The 17,657-nt window shown below is 43.6% G+C and overlaps 1 protein-coding gene across 1 annotated transcript; it reads right to left on the reverse strand.

Annotated features, from left to right (window-relative positions):
- Positions 1-1,357: 1,357 nt before the first annotated feature.
- LOC308290246 (high-affinity choline transporter 1-like) lies at positions 1,358-17,152 on the reverse strand (the record flags this gene model as incomplete). Its single annotated transcript, XM_080732021.1, has 9 exons — positions 1,358-1,592; positions 2,778-3,106; positions 3,890-4,107; positions 4,788-4,941; positions 6,653-6,772; positions 10,315-10,463; positions 12,058-12,213; positions 13,910-14,023; positions 16,969-17,152. 9 exons carry the CDS (start codon positions 17,150-17,152, stop codon positions 1,358-1,360), a joined length of 1,659 nt encoding a protein of 552 aa, XP_080588147.1.
- Positions 17,153-17,657: the final 505 nt, after the last annotated feature.

A 17,657-nucleotide genomic window follows, 5' to 3' on the forward strand; every position in this document is an offset into this window, starting at 1 on the left:
CCAGGAGCACCGCTCAAAAAGAGGAGGGGTGGTGGGTTGTCGCTCTGAAAAAAATAACCCAGAAATGTAACCCAACAGAAGCAACACAGAAATTGGTTTATATATAAATAACCCACAAGTGTTATGTGTGTGTGTGTGTGTGTGTGTGTGTGTGTGTGTGTGTGTGTGGGGTGGGGGTACTACACGCACTAAGGGAGACGGTGTGACCACCGCTCAAAAAAAGACACTGGAATAATCTAGTATTACTCGTATTATTAATAATAATCTAGTAATTTAATATTACGCTAATAATAATCTAGTATTCTATAATTTCTCTAATATTAATCTATAGTCTACTATATCTCTAGTCTACTATCTATCATCTATGTATCTAATGCTAACTACATATCTATGTCCTAACTACTGTAATAATATCTATCATCTACTATATATCTATGTATCATCTCTAAACTAATGCTAATACATATCTATCACGCTACTATACCTATAGCAATTCTCTACCCCTTCCTTTTTGTAAGCTTTTAAATAAAATTAACTTCAGTTTATGTGTATACAGTATTTTATTTATATTTATTATTGCTTGTTCATTGTATAATTAGTAGAACTTTAATTAAATCCAAGATTTCTCCATTTTTCTTTCTTTCTTACAAAACATTGGAAAACATGGGTAATCGGTGGTCCAGTTCTAGTAGTCTCCAAAATGCGGATTGGAATAAAGAGCTGTGTAGCATGGGTTGGGCTCTGTACCAGGGGTCTTCAACGTTTTCAGGCCAGGGACCCCCAAACTGATGGGGAGATCGAGCAGGGAGCCCCAAACTGATTGATAGAGCAGGGACCCCCTACCACCTCGTAGGGTCAGGGCTAATGATAATAATCTTTATTGTCCCCGAAGGGAAATTTGTCTTCGCAGTCTGTTCAAACAAAGAAACAACACATGACCATATAACAACACAAACAAAACATATCACAAAGGCAGATCATCAGTACCCCACTATGCACAGCAAAACCATCTTAGCGACCGGGGCGATTGTTTAGCAGATTGTTAAGTGCAGCAATGGCCGAGGGGACAAAACTCCTGCTAAACCAAACCGTGTGCCACTTCAAGGTTCTGTATCTTCTCCCTGATGGCAACAGCATTTTCTTTTTTTAAAACATACATGTACAAAGTACAACGAGCAAGGTCACAAGGTGGCCACACCACTACCATTTCTAAACATACTATTATTAACTGAGAACCAATGTCAATACTATCAACAATCCGTCAATTGCACAGTAATCATGTATACAAGCTATTCAAAATGAACAGAATATTTGAACAAAAATCCCCTGTTGAAGACCTCTGCTCTATACCATCCTCCTAGCAGCTGGAGGTGGAGGACGCAGCCAGCAGATTGTCAGTAGTCTCAGTAGCAGCAGGAGGTAGGATTACTTCCGCTCTCCCCGTTCCATTTACACCTTTCCCAGCCTTCCCAGCCTCCGTCAGGACCCCCAGGACGTCCCAGGAAGGGGGCAGCACGTGGCGGGTGAATAACAGGCGAGCCAGCCAGGAGGCCGAGGGAATGGTGAGCACGGTGAGCAGCGTTATCAGAGACCTGAAGTAGGGGTGGACGATATGGAAAAAATACAATATCACAATATTTTTTTCCAAGCTGTATCACGATAAACAATCTTATCACGAATGCTAACGTAAAGTCCGCTGCCTTACGGAGTTCTCCTTGAAGCTGATCTACAAGCTCACACGTTTTAAAGATGTTGAAAACCTACTTTCCATACAACACTCAGAGCCCCCCACCTCACGTCTAAAATTAACTTTATGGCCAGAAAAGAAAACATTTTGTATTTAAGCATACTATAGGGGGATAATATAAGTTATATAAGTGTTGATTTTACAGAAGGACCTTATTGGAGTTGTTATTGTTCTGCAACATGTATGTTGATAGCAGTTTTCTGCACTTGAAAATTCAACCGAAGTCAAATATTCGCTTATTTTTCTATTTTTTTTTTTTTTAATTATTATTTATTCATGGTTTATACAGCTTGGCTAGATAGGAAGTCATAAGAATGAGTTGTCAATGCCCCTGGTGGATGAATTGATTAATGCTCTATACTGGTTTCATGCGTCACATTTCGTCTCCCGGAACTAATTACCAGTGGGAAAAACAGCGGCCAGCCGGCAAACTCGATGTCATGATGGAGGAAGAGCCAGCTAATGCAACTGTCACTACTAGACCGATAATTGCTCGTTTTTATTGGATGAAAAAATATATATATATATATTTCCTGTTCAATATTCGACTATTCGAATACTTTGAGGTCGAATACTAGAAATCACTATTCGCGAATACCCTAGTATTGATACACTTCCACTCTGACTGCATCAGTCAAATTGACAGGTAAATTCTCTCCCTTTTGGCCCAGGAGAGCAACACCTCCTCCCCTGCTGCCAGCGGGGGTTCTATTGTCTTCCAAATGTGAATTAGCATTTCAATTGACCTCTCAAATGGGGAGCGCAAAAGGTGTGAAATTCTCTCCTTGCTTCTGGGAGGGGGAGGAATGGGTGAGACCTGTCTTTATGACCGATAACTAACAGTCAGAGTGGTATAATGGTACATTATTTCATACTTAGGAAACGTTTCAGAAGGGGAAAAAAAACGAGAACATAATGTCTTGAGTATGTCTTGAGAGTTATTGCACTTTGCGATCTCAAAATCGGTCAAAATGACTTGTTAGTCACCCGTGTGTTAAGTAAAGAATGTGAGTATTTCTCCAGCCCTAACCTGAAGGGGAAGTACTGGTGGATGTGTCCCGTCAGCTCGTCCTCCCTCCAGCCGGGGAAGGTGAGCACGGGGGGGATGTGGAGCAGGGGCTCCCCGCTCAGGAACCTCAGGGAGGTCCCCAGGAAGTAGCCGGCGGCCGCGCCGTAGCCGTTGGCGAAGGGACAGTGCAGCACGCAGATGATCTGAGGGAACACCATGCAGTAGAGCAGGTCGGAGCTCATCAGCCAGAAGGCCATGACTCCCTCCCCGGTGAAGGCCAGCCCGGTGCCGGCCAGCCCCACCAGCAGCACGCTGAGGCGGATCACCCACGCACACTCCCTCTCCGACGCCTTGAGAGAGAGAGAGAGAGAGAGAGAGAGAGAGAGAGAGAGAGAGAGAGAGAGAGAGAGAGAGAGAGAGAGAGAGAGAGAGAGAGAGAGAGAGAGAGAGAGAGAGAGAGAGAGAGAGAGAGAGAGAGAGAGAGTGGAAAATACTTGTTATTACATGTTATTACATAATGATGGCCTAGTGGTTTGAGTGTCTGCCCTGAGACTGGGAGATTGGGGTTCAAACCCCGGTCGGGTCATACCAAAGACTCTAAAAAATGGGACCCAGTGCCTCCCTGCTTGGCACTCAGCATCAAGCGTCATGTCCAGGGATGTACTTGTACATCAAGCTGCCTCACGCTACAGAAACAGGAGATAGGCTCCTGCCCTATGAGCCTCATGGCTCGGCCGAGTCATATGGGCCTCATGGCTCGGCAAGGCTTACTTACTTACATAATGATGGCATAATGATAATGATATCGTTAAATCTGAGTATTTGCTTTATGTGTCTTAAAGCAGTGGTTCTCAACCTCTTCAGGCCGCGACCCCCCTATAATCATATTTTAACTGGGGACCCCCCCCCCCCCCCCACCCACCCCTGACGAGCACTAAGAGAGAGTATTTTGTATAACACGGTTCTATTGTGAAAGTAACAACGCAAGGCGTTGTGAGCATGTGGATCTATTCTATATTTCTGCCTCTAATATTTGACAATTTTGCCAATGTTTAATTTGTCATTTTGGAGCTATTGTAAAAAGTCCATAAATTCTTTCCACCACTGAGTACACATGAAGCAGGGTTTCCCACCTGTCTCCTGAGGTAGCTCTTGTAGATGTTCTGGGTGAACATGGACGCGGAGGAGAGCATGGCAGAGTCCACGGAGGACATGACGGCCGCGGTCAGCGCCCCGATGCCCAGCACGGACACCCAGGCCGGGGCCAGGTTGTGCAGGGCCAGCGGCAGCACGTTCCCCGCCTCCCCGCGCTCAAACGGAGGTGGAAGACCATACTCTGTCTGGTTCCAGTCTGAGAGATGAGGGATACGCCAGGATGATTGGTAATTACATCTACCATGTTAGATATTTTGTGGGGGAGGACCCCCAGATGAGAAGTCATTATTAAGGATGTCCTACTTTGCTTCAGTCATCAAATTTGTACACCTCCATTTAGCATTTTAAGGCTGAAATTGCACCCATGCTAGTAAAGCAAGCCTGATAAAAGTATCAAACATGCACAGAATTCAACAGAACACAGGAAAATATATATCTGTTAAGAAGTTTTGGGGGGAGGACCACCAGACCCCTGTTGGGGAGTTCCGTGCACCCCCTAAAAAATATCTCCTGGATTCTCCTGGACTGACAGTCCAATGTTGACAACCCTGCTCATTGGCGAGGTGTCCTAGCAAGTAGATTTGGCGAGTTGGATTTTTGGCGAAGTGACTGGTATTCACAAATGGCAGGCCTCTCCAAAAGGAGGGCCAAACAGTCAGCAAGGTATTGCTCAGTGTCAGCCATAATAGGAAGCCGCTCAATTTGGAGGAGGCGTTGTTTCCTTTACCCATGATTTATGTCTGCTGTGTCTGACAAGTATGTCAACTATGCTGTATGTAACAATGTTCTGCCGTTTAGGCTCTCTGTAACTGGCTGTTCTTTCATGTTATCTGACTGCACTGTGCGCACGCGCGTGTGTGCGTGTGTGTGTAGTACCTATAGAAACAGCCACCGCTCCGATGATGACCGAGGGGAGCCCCATGCTGAAGCTGAAGACCATGGATGCAAAGCAGGTGATCTGGGCCTGAGCAGGCGATGCAGCAGAGAGCACCCTTTGATAGAATGCCTGGAAGGAGAGTCCTCCCAGGGTCTGCAGCGCGCACGCAGGCAGGCACACACGGGCGGGCACGCACACATATTAGCATCAAAATGTATTTAAAGTACCAAAAGTGAAAGTACAAAATGTTTGAAAATAGCAGATCTACAAGCTCAAATAGCCAAGGTATAAAATAGGGCTATATTATAATTGGTATAAGTGGTATATTATAATTTATATCTGCAAATTAAGTAACTAGAAACTACAGTTTTCAAATAAATGTAGTGGAGTAAAAGTTTTTTTTATTTGGATCCAAGATGTTGTGGAGTAGAAGTATAAGCATTGGAATTTTGAAATACTCAAGTACAAATACCTCAAAGTTGTACTTATGTACAGTACTTAAGTAAATGTACTTAGTTACTTTACACCACTGCAGAGCACCCACACACACAGAGCGCACTCATCAAATAGAGTAGTACCGCTGCCCTGAATACAAACATATTGCATGTCCAAAACATTTGTTTTGCATTTATGATTAAAAAATGATTTAAACTAGTGAACTAGATCTACAAGTGAACTAAAATGGTAAATGGTGCATTTATATAGAGCTTTTATCCAAGGCGCTCTACATAGATTGTGCATTGCATTCAACCATTCACGCACACATTCATACACCGGTGGCAGAGGAAACCATGCAAGGCACCAACCTGCTCACCGGGAGCAACTAGGGGTTCAGAGTCTTGCTCAAGGACTCTTCGACATTAACTCAGGGGGAGCCCGGATTCGAACTGGGAACCCTACGTGCTCTAATAACGGTTTCTCTACCCCTGAGCTATGCCGCCCCTAGATCTACAAGGCTATTTTCACTAGTTCTGTGCGACAGCCTTGTGTGGTGAAGCAGTAGCCTGGCGGGGCCCGACGCTATATCTGTGTTCATTCCTTCCACAGTATAACGTCTGGACTTCCGTTGATTGGCAGCGAGTATACCGATTATTCTGTGATTTGGGCCAATCAGTGACTGCTTCCGCACTATGCTTCCGCACAACAAACGTAGTCTTCCTGACAACAAGTGAAAAGATTTCCCTGATTGGTCCATGTGTAGACGGTGACGTAGATGCATGCTGCTGCTGCTGCAGCATTTTCAAAACAACAATGGCTGCCCTCGCGATGCAAAAAGTGTAACAGTTAACGCTCTAACCATAAAACAAGCAATAAGTGCAGTTATTTCAGAGTTGTAATCAATTACAACAATTAAAAAGCAACACGGAGGATGCGCTAGTGGAGTTTATCGGCCGAAAAGACGTGTTTGTTTGCCGTTCTTCCGACTGGCTGAGAGATGGTGATTGGTTAGAGGAGTCTGTCTGTCAAGGCAAGTACTCCCGCCCACTTTTCAAGCTGCCAATAGGCTAAAGGCCAGACGTTATACTGTGGAAGGAATGAGTGAATGAACGCAGTATGACGTCGGGCCCCGCCAGGCTAGTGAAGCAGGGCTTTACTTTACGAAGAAAAAAAAAAACGTGCAAATTTGAAACTTGGAGATATGAGGTTTCTGACGATATACACATCACAGAGTAGTTCCATGCGAGTGTGCAGTCCCTGGGAGGACTCAGCTGCCAGGCAGTCCTTCAGAGGGTCCCTCGCTCTTGTTATGAATCCTATAGCTCACTGTTTGCTGTACATGAATAGGATTTTGGGGGGAACAACAACAACAACAACAACAACAACAACTAACCAATAAGAGGAATTCGTCGATCCATTTTCCAACCTCCTCCGTCTTGAGCTCCCCCAGCCAGGCCGGCGGGTCTAGAAGAGTGAGGGTCACGTTAGATGAGGATAATGAGGATGATGATAATGGGTGTAGAAGTATGAAGGGGACACACAGCCACTGGGAAAGGCAAGATAGAGAAGAACAAAGGAAACCGTCAACAAAGAATAATCATGTTCACCACCAAGTGCACCTCCAACGCTGCCTTATCCACTTTATTTGGGGGCGGCCATAGCTGAATGGTTAGTGTCCATGCCTAGAACTCCGGAGGTCCCAGGTACGATTACAGCTCCAACTATGTGTCAAGTGTCCATGAGCAAGACACCTAACCCCTAACTGCTCCCCTCCCCTGCGCTCTTTGTAAGCTGAAACTGAATTCCCCCGTGGGAGGATACAGGTAATTATTATTATTACTTTACAAAATGTATCATAATTAGGGATGGGACGATATGAAAATGTCATATCACGATTATTGTGACAAAAGAAATCGCGCTTTACGATATTATCACGATAATCAAAATCCATTATCTTAGGGTGGAACATTTGCCAAAAAATAGCAGATCTTACAAGCTCACAACGCGTCACAACGTTGTGACGCGTCGTGAGCTTGTAGATCGGCTATTTTTTGGCAAAGACATTTGATAGAGTGAAAAAAAGACTGTATCAAGTACGTATATTATAAGTACCTTTTACCAGAGGGTTTTAGTGGTACCGGATATGCAGCTCGGCAAATAAAAGGTGAATTGATCCCAGTGCATGACGGAGGACGATATCACGATAAATTAAATCACCACAATACGATTATCATGAGTGTTTTTTATCACGATAAACGATAATATCGCGTATCGTCCCATCCCTTATCACCAGTAAGACTCCCTAATCGGGAGATAAGCGACCGTCAGGTCGCAGCGTGATTTTAGGCCAACATGTGTAGAAGTGTGGAAAAATGTGATGGTGGCGCTATATGGGACAGATGCATGTTGATGAGATGAGTGTAGCCATACTGTGTACCGATTTGCGTGATTTTAGGGCAAAATCTGTAGGAGCAGTGTCCAAAAATGTGTTTGAAAAAATCGGCCTGAAGGTGGCGCTAAATGGGACAGATCCATGTTGATGAGATGAGTGTAGACATACTGTGTACCGATTTGCGTGATTTTAGGGCAAAATCTGTAGGAGCAGTGTCCAAAAATGTGTTTGAAAAAATCGGCCTGATGGTGGCGCTATATGGGACAGATCCATGTTGATGACATCAGTGTAGAGCAAGTGTGTACCGATTTGCGTGATTTTAGGGCAAAAATTGTAGGAGCAGTGTCCAAAAATGTGTTTGAAAAAATCGGCCTGAAGGTGGCGCTATATGGGACAGATCCAAGTCGATGACATGAGTGTAGACATACTGTGTACCGATTTGCATGATTTTAGGGCAAAAATTGTAGGAGCAGTGTCCAAAAATGTGTTTTGCAAGAATCGGCCTCATGGTGGCGCTAGAAGAGGGCCATGTGAGAAATGAGGGGTGGGGTCTCCGCGCCACCGAGGCGGACGAATAGGTACCGGCCCCGGTTCTCCCGGACGCTCCTAGCCCGAGTTACGACATTTTATGTGAGCTGCAGTGTAGGGGGTCCTCCACTGGGGGCATCACCCCTTTTGCATCCGTTCTGGAGCACCAGGAGTCGGTGGTCCCCGGGAATTCCCCGTGAGCAGCCCCGCTGGGGTGGTGATTTGGTCATTTTTGCACATTTGGTCATTTTTTACACCCGGGGGTCCCCCAGGGACCTGGGGGTCCCTGGAGCTCCGGGGTTGTAGTTTGGCAGGCAAGAAGTATGTGTGCAAAATTTGGCATGGATCGGGGCAACGGTTGCGGAGATATGAGCAGGGCAAAAGTGTGACGTGTGACGTGTGACGGAGGGACAGACGGACGGACAGACAGCCGGTGGAGGTTTTGGTAGTAAGTGCGACCTGACGGTCGCAATAATTTACCAAAACTTGCCAAAAAAAAAAACATTGTGAAAATAGGGATCCGATTGCAGTTTGGAGTAAAAGAAGGAAATGCCTTGTTTGGGCATTTCCTTCCAGTTATTCTAAATAACTCACCTGATGACACGTCAAGGTGAGTTTCAGTGACGTCATTAGAATCTTCTGCCAATCAAATTGCAGAAGACTGTTGTAGTTTTGATTATACCAATGTTTTGATGCTATACCCCAAAGCAGTGGTCCTCAACCTTTTCAGGCCGTGACCCCCAAGATAATCATATTTTAACTGGGGAGTGGAGACTCCCACCCCCCACCCCACCCTGACAAGCACTAAGAGTTGAGGAATTACATTTTGTATAACAAGGTTCTATTGTGAAAATAGCAGATCTAGAAGCTCAAATAGCAGATCTACATGCTCACACAATGCCTCGCGTTGTGAGCAAGTAGATAGTCTATTTTCACAATTTCTGCCTCTAATATTGGACAATTTTGCCAATGTTTAATTTTTCATTTTAGAGATATTGAAAAGTCCTTACATTGTCTCTTTAGAAATGTGCAGATAAGTTAATCATCTGGGGACCCCGCAAAATCATTTGGGGACCACCCTTGGGGTCCCAACCCACAGGTTGAGAACCAATGATTTAGGAGACATTTTTAGAATCGGCCTCAGGTCTTAATGGGTTAAGTACAGTACTTAAATCTACTTAATTACTTTACAACACAGACCAGTCTCTACACATTCTGCTATGACATGAATCTCAGCTATGACCTGACATTCACATGCTGTACACCACCGTACTTGGGGCCATAGTAGCCTCGTAAACCAGACTATTCCTGCAATTCTCAATCGCTTTACGAGGCTAGAGCCATTGAGCTTTTGCTTTCCCAACCCTGTGGAATGCACTTAGTCCTCAACACTCTCAGATAGATAGATAGATAGATAGATAGATAGATAGATAGATAGATAGATAGATAGATAGATAGATAGATAGATAGATCTAGTCTACGAATAGAAACGTCTACTACACCCAGTTGATCCCCATAAGGAACATAGAAACAAACAGAGGATTTGGGCAAAGGAAAACGGAGAAGAATTGGGAGTGGCAGAGGAAAATGACTGCAAAGGTGGAAATCTTTGTGTTTTACATAACATCATCCTCTTGACTATACCAGCAGATGTATAAAAATCTTTTGAGAATAGCATCTTTTGGGTTACTGCTAAATTAAGGGTCTTCAACAGGAGTAGAGTTACTACAGGGGGTCCTCCAAATCTTGTGTGATAGAAACCTTTTTCTCCTTTTTATATATTAACAATTTGAACCCTAGCGTCCATATTCTGAGAACTCACAACGCCTCGCAGCGCTAGGCGTTGTGAGCTTGTAGATCGGCTATTTTTGGCAAAGAGGTTTGGTGTAGAGGGGAAAAAGAGCAGACTAAGTACATAGTGAAAGGTCAAGTTTATTAAGTATTGACGGTTCAAGTGGTTAAATATCTGAAAATACAAATTGACATGAAACCAAAATACAATGATGATTGTGCTGTCAAACAATGAAACTATATGGAATCTATGAAAAAGGTTGTGGGGGTCCCTGCTTCATCTCTCTCTCTCAACTAAGGGGTCCTTGGCCTGAAAACTTTGAAGACCCCTGCGCTAAAAGGTTTGGGAACCACTGCGCTAGCCATTGTGCTCTCACCAGACTGATGAAGATGATCAGCAGCTGGATGACGTCGGTGTAGGCTACAGAGTACAGGCCTCCCAGTAGTGTGTAGGTGATAGCAACGGCTGCAGACAAGACGATGGCGTAGGACGAATGGAGATCCAGAATCACACTGACTGTCCCACCTGGAAAAACAACACACAAAAGTACTCATATGTTTCACTTAAAGGGATATTCCACTTTCAGAAAAAAACTTTTGGTCATTTCATCGTCTAATCAGTCTTTTGTGAACACCCTGGACAGATTTTAATTTGCTTGATTCAATATTTAGATATTTGATGTTTGTTTTATCGGTCATTATTTTAACCATGATAAATTCATCAAAAACGGGAGAGTGTTTTCTGCAGGTGATTCAGTCCGAGTGTATCAAAGGGTGCGTTCAGAAATGCGCACTAACCAGACCCGGTGCGCATTTCCGAACGCATCCTTTGATACACTCGGACTGAAACACCAGCAGAAAACACTCTCCCCATCAAAAACACCTGTCTTTTTACTGGTGATTCCTACTACGCCCCTAATACATGAGCTGGCCATGTTTTTTTCGATAACTTTTTTCATTTATTTGTAATATTTTTTTTTGTATTAGATTAAAATAGTGATTAAAATATGATTATTTTGGGGGTCTTTGCCTGAAAAGGTTGAGAAGCGGGTGCGCCCGCTGGCCTACTGGTCCAGGCGCATACCACATACAGTAGGCATTGCCACATAGGCATTGATGCCTGACGGCGTTGTTGGTTCGATTCCCGATCCGGACGACCTTTGCCGCATGTCACTCCCCGTCTCTCCCCCCATTTCCTGTCAGTCTACTGTCCTATCCAATAAAGACATAAAAGCCCCAAAACAAAATCTTTAAAAAAGAAAAGGTTGAGAACCACTGGTCAAGTCAAACCATGACTAATCAGATCTGGCCTAGAATATCACCTGATTTCAACCAACATAAATCCTGCCCACGAAAACGGACGTCCTGGATTAATCAGAGAGGGTCCAATCGAGGCCAGATAAATATCATAACTAGTCAGATATGTCAGAATATAACCTTATATGCTCATATTTCAACTAACATTACAAACAATAATCCTATAGTCCATATGACGTCCTGGTAATGACGTCAAGATCATCCCCATATGGCAGGGGTGGGCAACTTTAATGATGGAGAGGGCCACTATATTTCCACACTCACTCCAGAGGGCCTCAATGCATATTGCTATGTCGTACTTTGTGATTCTACTATATTTCATACAAAGAAGCAAAAATAGCCGATCTACAAGCTCGTAGAGAAGCTTGTAGATCGGCTATTTTTGCTTCTTTTGAATTGGAATCCTGAATTATTTTTTGTTATTTTTTAATTGGAATCCTGAAATGTAACATTTTGATTTAATATGAAATGCATTTAGTTATACTCATGTTAACTTTATGAACTTAAATACAAATATGTTGGACATATAAAAAAAAAGACATTTTAATACTACTATACCAGGCTACTAATATAGACTGAAGTAGTTAAAGCGGGTCATGTTTGCACGTTTGGAATTGTAACAGCTGAAACCAATAATATATCAGTATTCTGATATTAACTTGAGGGCCACATTGAGTGAAGGTGCGGCCAGTTGCCCATGTCTGCCATATGGGCTGTGATCTGGCCTAGTTCCGGAGTCACCGGAGGACGTTATCATAACGTCATCATGACGTCATTTGGCGTGCAGGTTAAGCATGACTGACCCAAGGCGCCCAGGATGGAGGCCACCCACAGGATGTCACTGAGCAGACTGGGCAGCAGCAGGGCCGTGGTGATCACTTTGCCGTAGCGATGCTGGAAGGGATCCATCAGCGTCACGTAGCGCTTGGACCTCATCTGTTTAGCAAAGAACAGGCCTCCTGTCGGGACACAACGTGAAGGTGAGAGATTAGACTCCTCCAGCCATTATTAGCCTAAATGTACAACAAACAATGTTTTCTCACTGAACAGTAAACAAAACCAACATGCAGTAATAGACAGGGAGAATGCTGTAATAACCTGATTAAAGGGTGTACCAAACTTTTCTCAATTGATTCCTATGTATCTTTTCCTGTAGAATCCATTTCTGCAATATATTTTTTTATATTGGGCATAATTAATGAGAAAATTAGCATATTTCTAAATATGGTAATTATCTCATTAATTATGCACAATACAACACATTTCAATTGGACATTTCCACCCATGTTACAAATAATTTGACACATGGGCAGAAAGAACAGGGGAAAAAAACTAACAAAAAATGATAGAAGGGTTTACCAAACTTTTCTCAGTTGATCCTTATGTAATTCTTCCTCTAGAATCCATTTCTGCAAAGTATATTGTTGTATTGTGCATAATTAATGAGATGATTAGCATATATGCTAACTGTCTCATTAATTATGCACAATATAAAAATGTATATTGCAGAAATGGATTCTACAGGAAAAAATACATAGGAATCAATTGAGAAAAGTTTGGTACACCCTTTAATCAGGTTTTTACAGCGTTCTCCCTGTCTATAGTTGTTTACAGCAGGGTTTCCCAAAGTGGGTGCCGTGGCACCCTAGGGTGCCGTGATGCCAGTCCAGGGGAGCCTCAGAATACTATTTGGAAATTCATCAATTTCACTTCAACAATATCACTTCACTATATATGCTTAGTAAGTTCTTCTTCCAGTTGTGACGCATTGTGAGCATCTTTTTCATGAACCTTCCCTCCCCAGAATAGGGGAGAATAGCTGGGGTTCATGTGGTTAAACGTTAAATATAAAGTTATTACCAGTCTGTTCTGATGGAAACACATATTTCTCTGTGACATAGACTGCCATATCTCATGTGGAAAGATGTGCATATTTACGTCGCGTAATATGATGTAAGATTCTAAAAAGGGGTGCCGTGGAGGAAAAAAGTTGTTTACAGGGGTGCCCTGAGTCAAAACGGTTTGAAAACCCCTGGTTTACAGGGTATCTGCACATTTCTAAAGTGACAATTTAAGGACTTTTAAGACCTTTTTAACAATGATAAAAATAAATACAAATTATAATAATAATAATAAAAAAGAAAACAATACAAAAAGCCACGTATTACAAAAAGCCACATCTTACATATTATGTAAGAAAGAGCAAAGGGGCAAACATTTTGAAAAAAGCCGATCAACAAGCTCACAACGCCTCGCGCCACAACAAGGCATTGTGGGCTTGTATTAGCCCTATTCACGGCCCGCCCACCTACTTCCGTTTCTCAGTTTTCCCCGGGTGCTGACTTCAATTTAGAAGGGGAAACTATACTGGACTTAAAGCCAACAAATCGTTATTTCTAACGGTAAATTAAATTATAATGCTTTGTGCCGTTTACTATCTTGTGTTCTTGATCATGCTAGCCGTATTTTATACTTTACTATTCGGAAATTGCATTAAATTTGCGATTTCTGTGCTAACTCTATTGGCTATAGTAGGATTTACCCCTTCAAAACGGGACTTCAGCACCCGGGGGATGCTGAGTGGGCGGGTCGTGAATAGGGCTAATTGAGGGCCTACAGCTGAAATGGAAAGAATATACACACGTTGCCTCTTACCTACGAGGAATGACAACACATACGAGGGGGGCCCTAGGGCCCAGATGACCCCTCGAGAGGGAGTGTAGACGGCCTCCGCTGTACCCATGATGTAGGCTCCTCCCACCCAGGTGGCTGAGGAGGAAGAGAAAGCAGTTAAAAGGATAGTTTACCCCAAAAAATTGTTTTTCTAGCATTCCTATTAGAGCTGGGCTACCTGACCGAAAACTTGTGGGGCCCGTCGGAACCCGAGGGTTCGGGCTCGGGCCGGATGCATTTTCATAATTAATTGTCGGACGATTCGGGTCGGACATATCATGCACTCTCTCTGAGGATGCATGCAGCGCACATCTCCTGTGTGTGTGGCACTGTGTGTGTGCTGCTCGCGCTAATGCTGCAGACATGGAGACATAACTCTAAGCATGGAAAACGTCCCAAACGCTGAGGTAAACAGGTTGTTGTGCTGAAGGGAGCTCGCTGCTTGTTGGCGCCGTGTTCCCCACTACTGTACGTCCCTTGAATTGGACGTTTATTTTGCCACGGTTGTGTGCAGTGCACTATGCAAGCCTCGTCTGTACAACACACACATCAAGTAAATCCTGGGTTATACTCCGTCATCATGGCGTGTTCCGTGCCAAAAGTGGCTGATCTACAAGCTCACAGCACTTCGCATCCGCGCCGCGTTGTGAGCTTGCAGAACGGCTATTTTCCAGACGCAGAAACTGGCAGGATGAGCGTGCAGCCCCAGCAGCGAGTCACTGCAGTCAGACGTATATCATTTATATTATTTAATAATCAACGTACAATTTAAACACTTTCACAAGCCACAGTGTGGCTTAATAGCCTATTCACAATAATCGTAACAAGCAGGCAAGCTGCATGCACTGCACATTAGAACAAGTTTGCTGGTCAGTCAGGGTAAATGAATACCAGTAGAGTCGCCGAAATGAAGCTCGCCGAGAAACGGGGGGTGCGTTCGGAAATGCACACCGGGTGGGGCAACGGTGCGCTTTTTCAGTCTGAACTCTGAAGGTAAACTTTCTGAAAAGCAGCAGTTGCTAACCTAACGTTGCTATTGATGTTTATAAACTAGGGTAAATTATAATAGAATATTAGAATATTAATTCATGTTGATACTGAAGAAGGCATACTGTGATTGTGTGTCCTACTTTACATGTTTGTTGTTGCTAGCATTAACATTTATGATACTGTGAGATTAAGACTATAGCCATAATTTACCCTAGTTTATAAACATCATGGTTAGCAACTGCTGCTTTTCAGAAAGTTTACCTTCAGAGTTCAGGCTGAAAAAGCGCACCGTTGCCACACCCGGTGTGCATTTCCGAACGCACCCCCCGTTTCTCGGCGAGCTTCATTTCGGCGACTCTACCTGTTACCGGGTAAATCAGTGGCTTCCTCAAAGAAAAAGAAAGGAGGGGGAAAAGCGGTGAGAAATATAAGGGTCGGGCCTCTTCGTCCGCGCACGCTTTTTTCACAGACGCGTCCATGTCGGACACGGATTCGGCACAGACTGAAAAAATTAGCCCGATCCCAGCTCAAATTCCTATGCCTATAATTTGTCTGGGTCTGTGTTTACGTCCATAGCCAATCATGATTTCAAGTCTCCATGGGGTGAGTAATGGAGCAGGAAAAAAGGGGTGAACTATCCCTTTAACACAGTTTATAACATAGTTTAGTCCAGCACTATTCAACCTGTCTATTTTCTGTTGTCATTTTTCAGTTTGTCTCCAAAACCACTATAGGAAACCATATTTGACTTGTTTTATAGACGACTTCTTTTGCTAATTTGTTAGATCCAAAATTAATCTTAATCATTCCATGACAATATTTTTGTTCAATGAGGTTTGGCCTTATAGATGGAAATGTGTCTGTTTTCTGTGCGTTTCCTTCATTTTTAGACTATACTCATGTATGTGTGTTCCAAAACCATTGGCTAAATGTCCAAAATGGGGCCGTCATTTTTAGCTTGCGGCCCTTGGACTTTTTGTATTTTGCAGAGTGGCCCCTGAGCCATCTTAAGTTGAGTAGCCCTGGTTTAGTCTAACAGGCCTGTGTTTAACACAGACACACTCACACATGATCACACGCACGCACGCGCACGCACACCCACACACACACACTGTTGCTGTGAGGAAGAAACCTTGCACTACTACCAAACTGTTCTACTATACTTCTCCCGCCCCTTCGGTTGCGCTCATAATAAACGCCATAATAGACGCCTCAGGGCAACATCCTCTGATGTATATCGAACCAGTTACCCATATATGGAGACCCCTGGTACCCATATATGGAGATCCATGTACTGTATATGGAGATATGCTGTGAGGGCCCAAACATGCTTACTCAGTTATTCGTTATGTGAAAGTCCTATGATGTCTATGACATCTGACATCATACCCTTTTATGCCCATACATGGAGATCCCTGTCTGTCTGTAGAACCAGCCACACAGATATGGGCTGTCTTGGCCATCTGTCATGGCCATATATGGATTCTGTTAGTGTGGTATGTGGCCGATGTGGCTTCCATATATGGGCATTCCCATATGAAGCCCTGTTAGATATGGGCTTAATATTGATGACATCAATATTAAGTTAATATTAACCCATATATGGGCATAAAAGGGATCCTGTTAGTGTGACATCACAGTGAAGCCAGAGCGTGATGTCAGAGCGGCAAATTGGTTCCCCTGACATCACAGCAAACCCATAGACCTGTGATGTCACAGTGATGTGTCAGGGGAACCACCGTGTCAGGCGTGACCTACAGAGATACGCGGATATGTGGACAAGATGTGCCGGTTTTCATAGTTAACGGTTGCAACACTATCTAAACATGAACATGGATTCTGACAAAGTTACACCTATTAAGAGCGAGCTACAATCTATTTAGGTTTGTTTCGTTGGGGGATGTAAACAGACCTGCACCGCATGACATAACTTCCCTTAATCGCAGCACATCCGCCACTTCCGTTTATGCAACGCACAGCGCATACCGTGCCCAGGGGGCTTTGACCCCCCCTTTATTTCATATTCACAGATTGAACCTGGATTCCACCACCTGTCATTGTGAAGATGCCAATCCAAATGTTGATGTTGCGTCCTCCTATCATGGTGACTTCGCTCCTGGGTCCCACACATTTTTTCTCCTCCTTCAGAGACTTCTTGGAAGCCCAGACGCCAATCCCCAGGATCAGGGCGTAGAAGAGCAACACTGCTACCAGCCCAGCTATGTTTAGAGCCATCGTGTGAAACTGAGAAAACACAGGAAAAAACTGTCTGGTACGGTTCAGCTTATCAACTTATTAAAGGAGTAGTTCACTCCCAAAATGACTTTTTTTCTATTGATTACTCATGCCATGGAGACTTGAGTTCAATAATATTTTTTATTTTATTTGTCGCATTCCTAAGACAAAAAAATGATTATAGCTAATGTACCCCCATTGATTCTGAATGGGGAACCGATTGCATTTGGGTGAGAATCAATGGGGTTACATTACTTGACCCTTGACCCTAAATTTACCCCCATTGATTCTGACCCGAATGCATTTGGGTCCACATCCAGAATCAATGGGGGTACATTTACTATAATCATTTTTTTTGTCTTAGGAATGCGAAAAATATTATTGAACTCAAGTCTAAAATCAATAGAGAAAATGTCATTTTGGGGGTGAACTACTCCTTCAATAAGTCAGCAAAAATCATTGGTTGTGACCTCCCCACTCTGGACTCCATATATACCTCCTGAAC

This window comes from Nannobrachium achirus (genome assembly GCF_963921795.1).
Source record: "Nannobrachium achirus genome assembly, chromosome: 8".
NCBI lineage: Eukaryota > Metazoa > Chordata > Actinopteri > Myctophiformes > Myctophidae > Nannobrachium > Nannobrachium achirus.